At 34.9% G+C, this 19,109-nt stretch overlaps 1 protein-coding gene across 2 annotated transcripts in view; it reads left to right on the plus strand.

The window, feature by feature from the left end:
• The first annotated feature begins 7,849 nt into the window (after positions 1–7,849).
• LOC145245943 (metal transporter CNNM4-like) overlaps positions 7,850–19,109 on the plus strand; it is a 299,957-nt gene continuing 288,697 nt past the window's right edge. Inside the window, exon 1 of one of the 2 annotated variants that reach the window (XM_080107704.1) lies at positions 7,850–11,840. In XM_080107704.1, the coding sequence (XP_079963830.1) occupies positions 10,478–11,840 (1,363 nt within the window). In that variant the 5' untranslated portion in view covers positions 7,850–10,477. The remainder of the gene's footprint in view (positions 11,841–19,109) is intronic. The other variant, XM_080107705.1, reaches the window with a different exon arrangement.

The raw sequence follows: 19,109 nt of genomic DNA on the forward strand, positions 1-19,109 counted from the left end.
TGGCACCAAACCACTGAGGGAGATAAGTTTTATTAGTCCTGGTTGGCAATCTTCCCAGAGCCGGAGACTCAAACAAAATATCAGTGTGACCTGCCTCCCAGATCGTGAAGATCAGTAAGCCTCACTTCTTAATCTATTCTTGCATGAGGCTTGTGAGATAAATGCTCATAGTCCACTTGGGAATGCTGATCACTTTATGATAATAATTGATATCTTTCAACCCCAAGCTGAAAAACTGTTGCTTAAAAGAACTATAAATTTGCTTATTGGGAATCTGTCAGAGATCATATCAGAGAAGCCTCATGGAATAAAAGTATTTTCTCTCCCTGCTGAACAATGTGCAAATAAGATAACTGAAGAGGTCAAATTAAACATTGAAATATAATGAAAGCCCTACTCTCCACTTCAACCTGTGCATATAAGCAAAAAGCATTCTATTGATTCAACTGCCACAAGTTTGATGAAAATATAAAAAAAATTAAGCGTAATAACCACAGCTAAAAGTAGGTATACAGAGATAACAAGAAAAAGCATTGAATCACCGACATTAGAAAAATCTCTAATAGTGTGATGAATAATGAGCAATTAAAAATTTGGCGCTTCTACACTATTAGGATGAAATTTTGTAGTCGATAAATGGAATTTGCAGATGAAAAACAATGGTTTCTACTGATTTTTTTGTAAATTTGAATAAACTAGCCTGGGTGCCCGGTGTTGCCTGGCATTGCCTGGGTGTTTGGAGATGTGTGTTGAGCAAAAAAAAAAAAAAAAAAAGTGGTGGTAGGCAGGCAGGCTCGAATCCATACCGCGAAGGAGGAAGAGAATGTGAAAAAAAGTGATGTCTTTTCTGTTGCGTCCATCGTCAAACTGGAAGTGGCACGGGTTTAAATTAAGGTTAGTCAATCGAAAAGAGGAGATGATTTTCGAAAATATTGTTGAAAAAAAAACGACCCCTCCTTGTAAAAAAGTGCCCAGTTGAGGGTGAAGGAATTAATGTTTTTAGCCAATTTTTCGATATTTGTCGTCCAAAGGGTCAAGCTTCAAAACGATACTGATCTCGTGAAAATCTGTTGCCTCTGTCAAAAGTTTTAGGCAGACATACAAACATGCATACATACATTTAAACAGACAGGAGAGATTTATATAATAGACTAGCCTGGGTGCCCGGTGTTGCCCGGGTGTTTGGAGGTGTGTGTTGAGCAAAAAAAAAAAGTGGTAGCAGGCAGGCAGGCATGAACCCGTATTGCAAAGGAGGAAAAGAACATGAAAAGAAAAATTGTTACATCTTTACTGTTGTGCCCACCACTAAACCGGAAGTGACAAATGTTTAAATAAAGCTAGTCAATCGAAAAGAGGGGATGACTTTCGAAAATATTGGTGAAAAAGTGACCTCTCCCTGTAGAATAGTGCCCAGTTGAGGGTGAAGGAATAAATGTTTTTAGCCAATTTTTCAATATTTGTCGTTCAAAGGGTTGAGTTTCAAAAGTCAAAACGATACCAATTTCGTGAAAATCTGTTGCCTCTGTCGAAAGTTTTAGGCAGACATACAAACATACATACATACATTTAAACAGACAGGTGAGATTTATATTATCGATTACAATGATAGCTTGCAAGTTATGCAGTCGAAATTACCTGAATATTACTGAATTATTAAAAAAAAACAACTTTAATCATGTTAGCAGGTGAAAAATTGTGGCCATCTTGTTTAAATCAAAACAGAAAAGTACTTCCCTTTTGAACTCTCTTGTGTCTTTCGATCATTTTCTCCAAATTCTATTTTTTATTCTTTAATAAATAATTTTCTACCTTATCGATTTTCATAATTTTTGGATATAATCATCTTAAAAATACAAGGAATACCAATTGTTTTCAGTATTATGATTGCTGAAATTTTCTCCTAATAGCGTAGAAGTGCCAAAAATTTCCCTACTATCAAACCACTACTATGTTATGTGGACGATATCTGATAAGACTGAACTATTTAGCCAATGGTTCACCTTGAACTCCACAAATCACTCTTTCTAAAACTTTCCACTGCGGACTGAAATTGCAGTCAATGATCTGATCATCACCCCTTACCAAGTCCAGGATATCATAAAAAATCTTGATACCTTCAAAGCATGTGGGCCTGAGCTTATTCCGGCTATAGTCTTAAATAAATGCTCTACTGAGCCGGCTTCTGTCCTCTCTAAACTCTACAATAAACACCTTGCTGAATCTTGTTTCCATGGTGACTGGAAAATTGTCTCTGTAGTATCAGTGTTCAAGAATTCTGGTGCACCAACTACTAGCTTTTCCCACTTATAGACAGAATAAAAAAAAAGAGCCTCTAATCTAATAGTTATCACACTATCTAACAAGCTTCATCCTCTGTCGCATTGCTGTAATGCTGGACCCCTAAGCTTGTCCTAATGGAATGTACTTTGATGAACATGGTACACTGGTATGCCCTTGACATAAATATGTGTCGGTCTCATATTTTCACTGGAGAGGTCCCAAGATACTGGAAGGCTTTCGACTAATAGTTTCTTCCTTCAAACTGTCAATCCTTTGAATTCCCGCCATGCTTCTTGCTTCCTTGATTGTACCAACATGCAGAAATTAAAATGTAATGTGAACAACTATAAAAAGAAAAAAGAAGATTAATAATAAGAAGACAATTATTTTAGAATTCAGAGATCAGTTTTGTATGAATTTAATGAAAAATGATCCTCCATTTCTAAGCTATTCTAACTTTTGGAACTAATTTCTTTTGCCACTAAGTCCGACTGGCAAGGTCATAAAATCATGTGACCACTTAAAAAGTAGAAATCCCTCACCTAGAACCAAAAACACATAGAATTTATCTCCCATAAAAAATAGCTAACTGCTCTGAAATGCTAACATGATCCAGAAATGCGAGATCAGTTTACATTAAATTTATATGTGAACCACTTAATTCTAAAATATTTTTCTTCTTAATAAAAAAAGTATAATTTGTTAAAAACGTTTTCCAAGGTGTTCATATGCAATCGCCTAAAATAGTAAAATCTCAATTTTTTTTGTGGGGGGGGGCGGTGGAGGTTAATCTACAATAATAACATATTTTTTGTTTTACTTGACCTCAGTTGAGTATAAAAAGATTTGCGTGTATTTTACATTAGTAATCTTTCGAAATAAGTAATTTTGGAGCATTTAAACTGTTGAATAGAAAGTATTTTAAAGTAAACAGTTCTTCATTTCGACTCATAAATGAAAGAATAAAAAATTAAATCCTATTTTAGTCCCTCAAATTGAGTTTCGGATGTATTGTGAGAAATTCTATTTACAACGCCATGTTTCTTTGTTTTAAGCCGCCTACGCACAATTCTAGTAGGCGGTCTGTAATTGGTTAGTTTGTATGAGCCAAGTTAATTATTTGGCGCCTTTTTTGTAATCTTTTCCTTTTCAGTCCATGATAAAAACTCGGCATGAAAGGACTCACCAAAGAACGGCTCTGAGAAGAATGCCTTATCGAGAACAGAGCCGCCACAATTTCTTCACGTTATATCACCTAAATGTTTGGTGAATTAACGGACTAGAATCTCTACAAGCAGAGACACCTTATATTGTGCCGAAGATATCCTAATTAGAGGATGGCCTCTTTTGAACATTTTCATCATCTTTATATCAACTAAATATTTGAATTCTCCTTAATTCAATTAAAGTCCCAAAGGACTCGATTTATGCCTAATTAAAGGCACCAGAATTCTTGCCGAGAACACCATGAATTACCATGGATCCTTTCAAAGGAAATATGAACTACCACTCCACCATAAGGGGTTAAACTACAGGCTCTCTATTTGAGAGGAAAAACTGGCCCACCGTTTTGCAATGGACTATACCAGGACCAATAACTTTTCTTTGCTGTTATAACTGAATAAATTTTGTAATTTGTGGATTTATTTGCCTCTGTCAGGGAGTATTGAGTTTGTGAGATTAATTTCTCACATTCTTAATTTTGCAAAACTATAAAATTCTTTTTTTTTTTTTCTGTTTTATTAAATCAGAAAAGTATTTTTTTTCTTTTCGTTAATTTCGAATTTGAACTTAACTTCAGTCGCTAAAAACTAATATAACCTTGATTTTAAGCCTCACATAAAACAATTTGTTTTGCACTCAAAAAAAAAATGTAAAAAATAAAAGGAATTGTCCTTACATTTGAAGTCGAATCCGTCATTGCCAGTTTTTATGGGGTTAAATGGTAATAAACGAAAGGAACACAGGATTTTTATGAATGAAACATGTATTCACATATATTACAGGCAAAGTGAGTTAAGTAATACCATTCATCAATGGTTGGGCGTGTGCAACCGACCTGCTTGGTCGCATGCCAATCTCAAACTCCGGGCACTGGTACTCAATACCGGAAGTGACATCACCAGAGGAAGTGACGTCATGAGATAGTCCATTAATCCCATGGAGGGGCGCCTCCAGCACCCTCCCTCCAAGGTTTTTGTTCATAAAAGCTGTCAGTACCTCTTCCTTTTAGGGTTTACCATCAATGGCTCAGTGATCTTTCTCTTAATCTTTCTCGTAGTTTAGGTGTTGGTTGAGGAGGTTCAAGATCAAAAGTGCCGATAACAGTGTCTATCGGCTCATCTTCCAATGGTGGACTGTCGCTGGTTTCAACTGATTGACATCTTAGTTGGTTCTGGTGACGTTTGTGGGTGTATGTTGATCCTTGGATGATACATACCATGTCACCGACTCTCTTAGTAATTGTACCCACCTCCCAGAATGATGTGTTGTTTTTATAACTTTGGAAAAACACTCTTTCACTTGGCATGAAACGTTTACTGGGTACATAAGTGGTCATAGTGGCCTTGACTGTTTGGGTAAGAGCTTGTCAAAAACGGATCTCACTTTCCGCGCAAACATTGTTTCTGCAGGTGAGACTGCTGTTGGTGTGTTCGGGTTGGGTGTAATCCTATACACGTGTAGAAATTGTTGAAGTGCTTCCTTAGGTTGCTTTGGCTTGGGGAATTCTTTTGGTGCAGGATTTTTTAGCTTCCGGCTTTGCAGTTTCAGTTTTTTTGCCTCCTTTGGCAGATTCTGTTGAAGCTTTCTTTTTCGATTTCGATGTTTTTAGCACATAATTGTCAGCCGACTTCTTAGCTTGTAAATCCGACATTCTTTTGAAGTCAATTAGAATTTTTTTTTTTGTGGAGTTAACCCGTGTGAAAGTTGAATCCGTCGTTGCCAGTTGTTATGGGATTAAATGGTAATAAACGAAAGGAACACCTCACATATATTACAGGCAAAGTGAGTTGAGTAATACCATTCATCAATGGTTGGGCGTGTGCAACCGACCTGCTTGGTCGCGTGCCAATCTCAGACTCCGGGCACCGGTACTCGGTACTCGATACCGGAAGTGATGTCACCAGAGGAAGTGGCGTCATGAGATAGTCCATTAATCCCATGGAGGGGCATCTTCAACAACAAGTTATTCCAGTTTAACTAGGGCAATTGGCATCTTAGAAAAAGTGTTGAAATTTTATGATTTGTTACGTCACCGTAATGCCGACAATTTCAATAGGGCCAGATTATTGCTATTTGCTAATATGCAAATGGAGGCCTTCTCACATGAACTAGGTTATTTGAAACAACCTTCCGATAAAGTGCCTCCCTCTAGGGTAACTGCCTTAGAGTTATTCCTTGATAAAAATGGGTTAATCAAAACCCAAGGTAAGATACAGAATTCTGATATTCTTCCCTTTGAGGCCAAGTTTCCCATTTCGTTGGGAAAAAAACATTATTTAACAAAACTGGCGATTAAAGAAGCTCATTTTAGCTGCTATCATATGAGGGTTAATTCAACCCTCGGTAAGTTAAGGCAGTCTGGAGTTTGGATCCCTCAGGGGAGACAAACCATAAAAGCCTTTTTGTGTACTTGCATTCTATGTAAAAGGATAAATTTTCTGCCTTGTAAGGCACCTGCTGGATCTCTATTGTCTGCTCATAGGGTGAACTTTGTTTGCCCATTTAAACAAGTGGGTGTGGATTTTACCAGACAATTTTCCATAAAGGTTAGAGGGGTAGAAGTGAAAATGTACGTATTGCTCTTTACATCCATGAGTTTGCGTGCAATTCACTTAGAATTATTGCCGAACATTAGCACCCGCTCTTTCATGCTGGCCATTGTTAAGTTTACCAATTTATTTGGTATCCCTAAGCATGTATATTCTGATAACGCGAAATCTTTTGTTGTGTCCAGAATATTGCTGTCGAACATGCTCGAATCTGACGAGCTGAAGGAACAATTTAAATCTATTCACGTTATCCATCGAACAATTCCTCTTTATTCTGCCAAGTGGGAGCTTGGGAGAGGCTAATTAAAACTGTCAAGCAATGTATGAGGGAACTATTGGGCAGAAGAAAGTTGGATTATTTTGAATTTCTGACTGCACTTTCTAATGTGCAAAAAATGACAGACCTCTCACTTATATTGCTTTTGCTGACAGTATTTTAACTCCAAATCATTTTCTACAAACAGGCTACCAACCTCGTTTGCTTATTAATAATTATGATTCTGAAGTATGTCCTGACCCCCCCCCCCCAAATAGTACTGCCTTGTTACATTCCCTCGAAATGAGGAATAAATTTGTTGAAAAATTCAATCGTATCTGGCACAATGATTACCTCTTGTCATTAAGAGAAATCAATGCCAAAATTGGGAGCAGTTGTTCCCCAAAGTTATCTGTTGGAGAGATAGTGTTTATTAAGTCTCCCAACAAACCCAGACAATTTTGGAATCATGGTAAAATAATTAAATTAATTACTAGAAGTGACAATAATGTTCATTCTGCTGTCGTTCTTAAAGACGGGTGTGAACAGGTCCATTCCTTAAAAAATCTTGTGTCCTTAAATTAACAGTAATGATAATATTCTATCGACCGAGTTTATTAAGGAAGGAGGTCCCTTCTTCTGTCCAACCTGTTCACTTCCTAATGATGGAACATCACCTATGGTGTGCTGCGATTCCTGCGACAACTGGTACCATTTCAGCTGTGTAGAAGTTAATCAACAAAATACCTTAGGAGAGTGGCTTTGTTCAAATTGTAAGGATGGAGCTCCACAGGTCATTCCACATAGTGGTCATTACTAATATATGGATACATTAGAATTATTGAAGTTTCAATTGAAATTGACAGCAGACACTGGCAAACATATTTAGATTAAGAAGTTTTATCTGAATTAAAGTTCTATAATTATTGAATCTCAATTTGAATTGTCAACAAATTAACACATATTAAAATTAAGAAGTTTTAACTGAATTATCACATATTAAAATTTATAAATTTATCTGATAGAGTTATGTATATTGAATTAACTTGCTATTTGTCATTTATCCGACCGTATTATTAATTAATTTGTATTGGAAAAAAGTAATGATTATCCATTACTTTCCCCGCTCCTTGGCAGTGTGTGAGAAATTCCATTTACAACGCCATGTTTCTTTGAGTTTAAAGGTATGGTTTTTGTAATTTGTGGATTTATTTACTTCTGCCAGGGATCAATTTCTCACAGTATCTCCAAATTAAATAATTGATGGTTAAATTCTATTTTACAAAAAAAAAAAAAAATAAATAAATAAAATAAATAAATAAATAAAAATAATAATTTTACCATTTTAGGGCTAAAGGAATAATTTTTGAGCTTTATTAAAAAATATATATTCAACCTTTTTTACAAAACAACTCCAAAATGATAAAGTAATGCTTCTTTGCTTTTGTATTGTCTCTAAAATAAAAATGCTTCCTTATATAGAAAATTATAAATTTGAGTTATCGTTCTTCCTTAACCTATTTTACGGACTTGTTTATAAAATGGAGATTATATTTTTCCGGTAGAGTTTTTTTTTTTTTCAGCGTTTCAAATGTATAATGAAATTTACTACATATTGTTGATGTTATTTACTAACTTACTAGGAGTTTTTACAAGGCCATCAACAAAGATTTCTCCTCTAGAACAACCTGTGGTGTTCCTGGAGTCTGAGTGACAACAAGTTTTCCACAGATTTCCAGTACTCTCCACATGCTTTGATAACTTTTCCAAATTAATTTGCGTTATCGCAACGATCATTAGCAATTTATTTCTCGCTGGCAGCGACTATTGGTCTTTACTAGAATTTGTATGGCACTCTGGACCTCCCCAGGCCCAAAAGGCCCCCGTTTTATTCGCACTTATTCAATGAAGGTCTGGTTAGTGCTTTCTCTCCTCGGTCTTTCCATCTTCTTAACCTTCATGATTGTTTGGTGTGGTGTCAGTTGATGCCAACACGTTTTTTTTTTGGGGGGGGGAGGGGGGAGTGAACGGATGATGATAATAATAATAAATAAAAAAACATAGTTTAAGTAAACATAAGTCGTTTGAAAAAAACAACATTTTATTCTAAATAATTTAGGTGACTGAAATAGGAATTACACAAAAATAATTTTCTTGCGCCCTGTCGTAATAAAAACCCATGTATTATGAATTATCAATATCGCCCCCCCCTTTTTTTTCGACCGAACAACTCAAATTTAATAGTTAGAAATGTCAAATGCCATCATGCATTTTAGCATTTACTTTCAAGGTCATAGGATTATTATTGTTCAACGAAAGTAACGGAATCTTAAAAAGAAATCTGAAGTTTAGGATTTCCTTATTTTTCAATTAAAGTAATTACTTATTTTTATTTATTTATAATTATCACCGTAAAAATATAAAATGCTTATTTTTTATTCGAAAACTTACCACCGAAATAAAAAAAAAAGAAAGAAAGAAATGTCACCTTGAAACAGGGAAATTTCACTCCTACGGGATAACCTAAGTTTTTAATTTTGAAAAATATTTTTAATAATACAAATGAAAATATTTATTTTTATTTCAAATGAGTACACGTTCGTTATCAAATTTTCAAATATAAAGGTGTAACAAGAGGTTCCTTGCTCATTACGTCTGAACATCAATAAAGAAAAAAAAAAGAAAAAAGGATAAAACGATGTATTTATCCGATGTCGACCGAGTAAAGCACTTTGCGAATTAAAAATATGGTACTTATGCAGAATACGGACAGTATTGAAATAATAATATTATTATTTATAAATACATTCTTAACAGGAAGGGGGACTTTTTTGTAACTATTCTGTACTTTCACCTATTTGGTGCACTGGTGCAGTGATCACATACACTTATTGGTCCGTGCTGAAATAATAACGTTATTATTAAAAAAAACATTCTTAACAGGGGGAGGGGAGGGAGTTTTGTACGTATTCTGTACTTTGACCTTACAATTGAATATAAAAAAAACAAAAACATATCATAAAACTTTAATTAAACTTGGAAATACGATTAAAAATATAGCGCGGATCAGTAAGTAATATATTTTATAAACATAAGATATCGTAAAAATTGAATTTAACGAAAAAAATCGTGTCTAAAAAATAGCGCGGTCTGTATTATTTTACATAAGTAAGGTAGCAAATATATAATCAATGATTAATCATGTTTACAATACAAAAAAAAAAAAAGGATTTCAAACAATAGTTTTAATATTTGTTTATTCGATTTTTGATTGTAGCAAATATTCGATTAACAGTAAATAAATAAAAATAATTCGAAGCGTATTTTACGTACAATAAAATCGAGAAACACACGCACGCACTCACGCGTCTTTATTTACTTGCTTCCCCACGAAGTTGGAGTTGAACACATGGTCAGTTTTTAATGTGTGAGAAACCAGTTCCACACACACAAAAAAAAAGACACTCTGGATTCCGGCAACAATGAAAATTGCCTCGGTCTAACAAGACTTCTCCTTCACTAACTGAGGGTATTTTTTAAAAAATACTTTAATGCAGAAATTTATCCATTTCAGAATGTTTACATAGCAGTTTTTCTAAATGTATTGACGTTCTTTTTTTTTTTTTTGAGGGGGGGGGTTCTATTTATTTGCCTACCCACGGTATTTAATGTGAAGAAAATCCAGCTCCTCCAAAAATGCAACCCAGATTGGAATAAAAATAAAAATTACCTCAGTCGAGAAGGAGTTCTTCACTTAAGACAGAAAAGGATGAAGCTAGGTCACCAACATTCTTATTTTCACTCATTAACAGTTCCCGCGCTTTAAATGCAATTAAAACACTTTATTTACATTTTATATTATTGGTTTCTTCTTAATGAATTTATCCTTGTTACAGTTAACTATATTTAATTATTTTTCTTTTATCCCTTTATTTACTCATGCATACATAACTAATGCAAAATAGCAACACATTATATAAAGTGCACAGTGCACGGGTGTTTCTGGGAGAAAGACAGCGTTTTAGGGGCAGGTTATCGATAAGTACAAGGCCGGAAGTTTACATAAACGTCTGAGCATGCGCACTTCCTGAATTTGGCATGTGTGGGGAGGGGAAGAGGGGGCGGATTGATTGACAAAACCTAAACTTCCGGAATTGTGCCAAAGAACATGGCCACTTCGTTGGACCACCATGCCATTAACTTCACTCTCCTGATATTTTTCTGTCTTCTGCACTCGGCGCTGGCCGGGTCGCAGGTAACTCGCGTACAAGCGATTTTTGTGGAAAGCGAGAAGATTTTCAAAGACAGTTCTTTCTCGCCGAAAGTATACACTTCGGAAAACCAACGAATTCGTTTGATCGGACAGGGTCTGTCTGAAAATACGGAGATCGCGTTCACAACAAAAAATCAAGTCAAGGAGACAACGTGCGATGATTTAAAACGGACAAATTCATATACGGCCGAAATATCCCGGACTAATGACACTGGCACAGCAATTTTTATTATTAAACTTAATAAATTGTTGCCCAGTGAGGAATATTATTATGTATGCATTAAAGAACCGGTGAATCTGAACTCTTCTACGGGTTCTGTCAGTTTAAGCAAATGGGTCCACCAGGGTAACGAACCATGGGTTCGTATCAAAACGGAACCCAAACCGGTAAAAAAGACCTTGCTACCAGTTTGGCTACAGGCTATGCTTATATGTTTACTTTTAATATTGTCCGGGCTGTTTAGCGGCTTAAACCTTGGTCTTATGTCCTTGGACAAAACCGAACTTCAGATTATTGAACAATCCGGATCTAAGTCCGAAAAGCGTTATGCAAGGACCATTCGCCCTGTTCGTGAAAAGGGCAACTTTTTACTCTGCACTTTACTTTTGGGCAATGTTTTAGTCAACAATACGTTGACTATTCTTATGGACGATTTGACCGGCAGTGGGTTATTTGCTGTTATTACGGCCACAGTCGGTATTGTAGTATTCGGCGAGATCGTCCCTCAGGCAATATGCTCCCGCCACGGTCTGGCGGTAGGTGCTCGGACTGTTTGGATCACTCGCCTTTTTATGATTATTACATTCCCTCTTTCGTTCCCGGTCAGTCTAATACTGGACAAGATCCTGGGCGAAGAGATCGGGCAAGTTTACAATCGAGAAAAACTCCAACAACTCATACGACTAGCCAAAGATCTCAAATGCGAAGAAGTAGATATTATCTCGGGTGCGCTAGCCCTCACTAAGAAAACTGTCAAAGATGCTATGACGAAAATGTCCGATGTGTTCATGTTAGAACTGAATACCATTCTGGACTTTGAGACCGTGTCGGAAACTATGAAGCAGGGCTACACTCGCGTACCTGTATACGATAGGGAACGGGACAACATCGTGGCTATTTTAAATATCAAGGACCTGGCCTTACTTGACCCCGATGATTGTACACCACTAAAGGCCGTTTGTAAATTTTATAATCATCCTGTATTATTTGTGTTTGATGACCACAAACTGGACAATATGTTACACGACTTTAAACAAGGTAAATGATTTTATTTATTTGTTTTAATTTAACTGTATATGAATGGACATTAATTTATGCTTTTTATTTACGCTCGGCGTACTAGTATTACTACGACTACTACGATTGTGCTACGACCGTTGTAAAGAGAATCTATTTATTTACGATTTCAGCGCGTGGAAATATTTTTTCTTTTTACCAAATTGTTAGATTGGACCTATCGTCTCTTTCTGTAACCGTTTGGTTTATCTATCTATCTATCTATCTATCAGTATATTAAGTTATAAAAAAACAACTGTTATAAATATGGCTATTTTTATTTTATTTCTACGTCTTAAACGTAATTTTAAAACTACGAATGGGATATTCTAATAGAATGACTTTTCAAAAAAAAAAAAAAAAAAAAAACTTGGTATGCTAAAAACGTACACAACACAACCCACATCGAGACTACTACTCTCGTTTTCTTCCAATTTCCCGTTTTTTTTTTTTTCTTTTAGCGTGTTCTTTTTTCTTTCTATTAAAACACCTAATTCGGTGATTCGACGATTCATTTTTGGAGATTGAACAAATTGATGTCAAACAGTATAAGACTAAGTTTCTAAGGAAATTCACACACATAGACACAACAAATTTCCAACTAGTAGTAAAACTACATTTACATATGTTAGTGATGGATGAGATTGTGTTTGGACACGTGACCGTTTTATTCGCAAACAATTTTATTTTTCAAGTCCCTTTTATTTGTTCAAACGATTATTCCCAGGTTTTCCGTTAAACATTTTAATATTTTATGTAAATATTTTTTTTTGAAAGTATTCAATCTTGAAAACAAAAAGAGATTTGGTGAAATGTTAAAAAATAAATAAATGTATGCATTTTTCTACTTGTGTTTTGGGGTGGAAAATGCTATAACCATGGCATCACAACTAAGAAATTATGACTTTTTTGTTTTATTTTCAAAACAGTAACGGATTATATATATATATATATATATATATATATATATATATATATATATATATATATATATTATCCGTTATTTACTCAAGACTGACAACAAATTATTTAATCTTTTTTCTCAAAATAGAATTTTAATTTTTAAGTTAACCGAAAAAAAAAAGGTTGTGATGTCAAAACGCTTCGCAAGGTCAGTTCTAAATATTTCGAAAAATCGATAAACAAAACAAATTCAGCAAAAAGATTTTTACCTTTTTATTGTAATTTATAACTTTCGATCTTATTTAAAGACGAACTGGGTTTCTTTTAAGTGTGGTTTTAATTTGCATTTGTTGTCTAAATGCAAGGGTCAACCATTCTTGTCTATGTTCATATCAATAAACTGGCGACCACTTCTCATGTGTCTGTATGTTTCTCGTCTCTACGCGACTTACACATATTTTTTTAATTTACTATTATTAATCGATTATTTGTTGAAATAAAAAATGCAAAGTATTAAAACGAACATTTACAAAAAAAAAAAAAAAAAAAAAAAAAATGCCATTAATAAATTAAATTCAGCAAAACGCATTTTCGTTTCGGTAAATTTTTACGACGTGCCCCAGAGCGTATTATAAACACCCCACTTTCCCCATGTTAAGAACGGCTTTCGGAATAAACACCCTTCCAACCTCGAAAGCCGTTCTTAACATGATGAGGTTGGGGTGTTTATACTACGCTGGTGGGGCACTGGGGCAGGGGCACTGGGCAGGTCATAAAAAATATCTTTGTTTCTTCTTGAACAAGTTAGCAATTTTAATCTTATTTTTTAAATAATTATTGTGTGACCCTTGGAAATTTGGGTACTCATGCACTTATTGATCCGTGCTGAAATAATGTTATTATTTAAAAAGCCATTCTTAACAAGGGGAGGGGAGGGTGTTTTGTACCTATTCTGTACTTTAACCTTACAATTGAATAAAAAAAAAAAACATAAAACTTTAATTAAACTTGGAAATACGATTAAAAAAATATCTCGGATCAGTAAATGCATTAGCACCGAAATTTGAAAAGAATTTGGAAGCATTTAAACTGTCGAATAGAAAGTCGTTTCTGGCTTTAACACTCATAGCAAGAATTAAGTTTGGAAGCTGACAGCCTGACAGCCAATAATTGCGATTAAAACAATTTTACCTCAACAAAATGAGTTATTGTTTATATAAAAATTAAATTAAACTTTAAAAAATAATTTCATTGAGAAATTTATGAAAAAAAAAAAAACAAAACAAAAAAACAGCAATTAAAAGAACACCCCCAAAAGTAAAACATTAAAAAAAAGAAAGAAAAAAAAAAAAAAGAGGTAAGCAAAACTGAAAGTAAATACTTCTGGGCAACCCCGGGTGTGCGCAGGCGCAGCTAGTTTTTCATAACTTAAAAAAAAAACTTGATTTCTTTTTGAAAAATGTCTGGTATCATTGATTTTTGTAATTTTTATTTATATATTCATTATTTAATAACAAATCGTTTAGTGCTTGTGCTTGTAATAATACAACTTTTGCGGTCAAAATGTGTCTGTTCTGATACTGCACTTTGTCCTCGGTAAGTGAAAAAGAAATGATTCTAGACTAAGGAAATTTAAATTTTTGTCCCAATCCAGAACGCCTCTTTTTTGGGGTGCTGAAGTGCTGAACTGCTGAATTTCTCCCACATCAAAAACCTACATTGTGTCTAACTCTGCCCTCGTGGGGAGGCAAGTAAATAAACACTTCGACTTAGAATTCAATTTAATGCATGGAGCAATGGGCATGGCATGTAATTTTAAATTGGTAGGTTTGATCTTGAGGTCGAGTTCTCATGGTAATAAATTACAGGCTGATTTTCCGTAAATAAGTACAAGATATATTTCATTGTTATTTATTTTATTCTAAACTTTACTTTTTGCCCAGCTGTTCATGTTCATGTTACGGATTAAAAAAAATTATTTTTTTTTTTAGATGAGGCGCTCAGTAATTTGTACTCATTACGTAACGATTAAAAACCTTAACAATCAGTTTTAAGTGTCAGTCTTCGGGAGAATGAAGGTTCAATCCTTATTACAAGAGATAATAATGAAGACTGATATAATAAATAAAGAACAAAAAAACAGTTGCCCCCTCCCCCCAATCCGGATTGCGTAAAATGTTCAGTTTGAAATTCATTAGCCCCCCCCCCCCCAGTTCGGAAAAGATGCACATTGGAAAAGATATCGAAGGTTATATTGGTCAAAAATGTTTTGGATATTATAACCAAAATAAGAATAGTCCGAATAATATTTTAAAATGGCAATCTAAACGTGTAAAACTCTGGCGAAATTAAATGATCGCATGAAAAGAAAACAATTGAACAAATCTTTGGTATTTAAAGAGGAGGGTATTACATTTTGGAATACACCATTTTAGCTTTAAGATTCATATATATATATATATATATATATATATATATATATATATATATATATATATATATATGATACATGTTTTTCCCCTTTTCAGAATATATGCAATGTGAAACCAAAACTAAATATAAACATTTCGGCTTTACTGTTATTCTAGTAGTAACAGGTTCCCTTGCGAGCGACATTGGGAAATGAATTATTAATGTTTGTCTAACTACGATGACGACATCGGTCTTTCATTCAGTTATGAAATTGATTGCAGACACAATCTTTATCATTCATAAAGAAATATATATTTGAATTAATGTTTATTTTCGTTTTTGTTGTCGTTGTGGTTGAATGTGTTAACGGCAAATTTTTACTTGTCCATACTTGATAAATTCCCCACGAGGGCAAACTTAAACGAAATGTGTGTTTTTAATGTAGGTAAAATCCAGTCCCCCAAAAGGGGCACTAGATGAGACAAAAATAAGAATTGGCAGTCCCGGAAGGTTTATTCACTGGAAACTCATTTATGTTCTTTGCTTTCTCTGTTCTCTCCCCTGTAACTTTCTCTTTCTCCCCAACCTTCTCTCTCCTGTTCTCTCTTTCCCTCTCCTGTTCTCTCTTTCCCTCTCCTGTTCTCTCTTTCCCTCTCCTATTCCCTCTTTCCCTCTCCTGTTCCCTCTTTCCCTCTCCTGTTCCCTCTTTCCCTCTCCTGTTCCCTCTTTCCCTCTCCTGTTCCCTCTTTCCCTCTCCTGTTCCCTCTTTCCCTCTCCTGTTCCCTCTTTCCCGCTCCTGTTCCCTCTGTCTCCCTCTCCTGTTCCCTCTGTCTCCCTCTCCTGTTCTCTCTGTCTCCCTCTCCTGTTCTCTCTGTCTCCCTCTCCTGTTCTCTCTGTCTCCCTCTCCTGTTCTCTCTGTCTCCCTCTCCTGTTCTCTCTGTCTCCCTCTCCTGTTCTCTCTGTCTCCCTCTCCTGTTCTCTCTGTCTCCCTCTCCTGTTCTCTCTGTCTCCCTCTCCTGTTCTCTCTGTCTCCCTCTCCTGTTCTCTCTGTCTCCCTCTCCTGTTCTCTCTGTCTCCCTCTCCTGTTCTCTCTGTCTCCCTCTCCTGTTCTCTCTGTCTCCCTCTCCTGTTCTCTCTGTCTCCCTCTCCTGTTCTCTCTGTCTCCCTCTCCTGTTCTCTCTGTCTCCCTCTCTCGTTCTCTCTGTCTCCCTCTCTCTCTCCTCTCTGCCTCCCTCTCTCTCTCCTCTCTGTCTCTCTCTCTCTCTCCTCTCTGTCTCTCTCTCTCTCTCCTCTCTCTGTCTCTCTCTCTCTCCTCTCTGTCTGTCTCTCTCTCTCCTCTCTGTCTGTCTGTCTCTCTCCTCTCTCTTCTCTCTCTCTCTCTCCTCCCTCTTCTCTCTCTCCCCTGTTTTTTCCACGCTCCTCTTCTCCTTATCTATCTCTCTCACTCTTTGCCTCTCCTCTTCCCTCTCTCCTTTCCTCCTCTTCCCTTTCTCTGTCTTTTTCCTATTGCTTTCTCTCCTATTTTCTATTTGTTTCTTTCTCTCTCCTATCCTCTCATCTCTACACTATCTCTGTTTCTTCTCCCCGCCCCTCTCTCGTTTTTTCTTTTTTTTCTTCCTTTTTGTGTCCTGTTCTCTTTCCATCTTCTGCGTTTCTAGCTTTCTCTGTCATGTTTCTCACTTCCCTTTCTGGTTTTCTTGCATTAACGCTTTGTCACCTTTCCACATACAATGCATGTTATCCCCAAATAATAAACCGTATTGTACCGTCCAAGCTCAATTTCGCTTACTTGATTAATTTGAGAACGTGTATCAATGTGATGATGCGGTACTGTATAAAAAATACAAAGTAAAAATTTTTATATTGCATTTAATTTATTCTTTTAATAATGATTACATTGATGAATAGTTAAATCATTAATCAATTTTAATTAAAAAAAAAAACAAAAAAAAAAAACTAAATAAACAAAGTAAAAACTTCTAAACGTAAAATAAAAATTATTACTATTTAAAAAAAATGAGTATTCTGATGAGAACTCTAGATAAATTGCACATCATATTTAGAAAATTCAGATAAGCCATGCTCAGAAAAACGAGGCAATACTCAAATTGTGGAAAGGTAAAGTATATTATTGCTAAAAAAAAATTATTATTTAACTTTAAGCATATTTAAAGTAATCAAAATTTAAATAAAAAATATGAGAATGAAATTGCTGTACTAGTATTTAATTTAACACTTTTTTCTAATATTACATTTACAATATTTTTAGGAAACTAATAGTTATCTGTAAAGTTGTTAGCTCTTAATAAAATTGTTTCATTATTTGCATATCTAACAGATAACTTTATCTTGTAGGATTTTAAAAATTGAACCTAAATGACATTTAAGCTGAAATGTTAAATTTTGATTCTGACTACCCAGTTTTTAGTTATTGCTGTGTCCTATTATAACTTACTTTTCTACAGTTAGTACTCAAATGATATACTTTTCTACAGTTTATTAAAAAAACAGTAATGTAGTCAAGTCTGGACAAGTACTAATAGGAAAACATTTTTTAATTATGATACCAATGAAAAAAAAAATTGTATTTTTTAATGGAAGAATATAAAGAGTTGTCTCCCTTGCGACTAAAATTTCATTTCTTTCACAAGTTTTAAAAATGTACAAGCAGAAAAAAAATCTCCCCTCCGCAATTAAATAAAATATAATCTCAAATCTTCTGCTCTTTACTAAAATCTTTGAATCGTTAATCAATTTAGTGATAATTTAACACCTTGAAAATGTTAGGCGTCTCTCTGACAAATGGATTTAGGCCATCTCATTGTACTGATTATCCTAATGGTAATCTATGAATGTATATACCACCGAATAGAGAATACAGTAGCACTAGATATCTTCAAAGTCTGACATGGTGTTATCAAGAAAATCAACTCTTACAAAATTACTGGGCAATTATTAAATATTCAGATTTTTCTAAGCTGAAAGAAAGACCAAAGTTGTTCTTGATATTTAAACGACATCACATCAATCACATCAAGGCTCAATACATGGACCTGTGTTATTTCTGGTCTTAAATGACCTCTCCAGTGCAATTGTATCCAAGAGGGATTTATTGCATCTTATTCCCAACATGAGAGCAAGTCGAATGGTGACACATTCAAGACAATGACTAAATTCTTAGAAAATGAATCGAAGTCTGTAATAGAATGGTAAAAAGTTAGATGTTCGCATTTAATGCTACCAAAACAAAGCTCTCTTTACAACCAATTGCCATGGCTGATACCGCTCTTCTTGATAGTCCAATGTTCAAACTTCTTAGTTTAACATTTTCAGGTAGTATGAAATGATATAAATATATAAAAGATATTCCCTGGACTGTTGCAATGAAGGTAGGCTCCCTCTATCCATGTAGATTTTTTTTTTTTGCATCTGTCAGTATCCTATATTGCTAAAAAAAGACACTATTCATCTTTGCATGAAATACTGTTGACACCTTTAAGCTGGAGCACTGACCACTACTCCCATTTTTGGATAAAATCCAAAATGAATTTCTAACTTAATAGGTCCTGTGCTGTCTGACACACTCTCGTCTCTGTCACCATATTTTACGTAATGTTGCATCGCTGTGCTTGTATTCGCTGCGGCCGGTTGTTCAGTGTGCTTTTCAGTTTATATAATTTCTAAATCGGCTTTTGTCACTGGTCTACGATATATACACACTGACAACGAATAAAGCACAACACAGCTGATCTATAATATATTTTGTTTATTTCACACTGACAACAGTTTTCGATTTAGTTATGATGAGTGTTGACATCAGCACGTGGCAGGGGTGTGGTACAGATGTTGTCAGTGAAGAAAATGTGTCATTTGTCCTCGCTTTGTGACTGACTGTTGCTTACTTGTTGAGTCGATTTATATAAACATTCTTTCATA

This window comes from Euprymna scolopes, chromosome 23, assembly GCF_053919585.1.
Source record: "Euprymna scolopes isolate OS-2025 chromosome 23, ASM5391958v1, whole genome shotgun sequence".
Lineage (NCBI taxonomy): Eukaryota > Metazoa > Mollusca > Cephalopoda > Sepiida > Sepiolidae > Euprymna > Euprymna scolopes.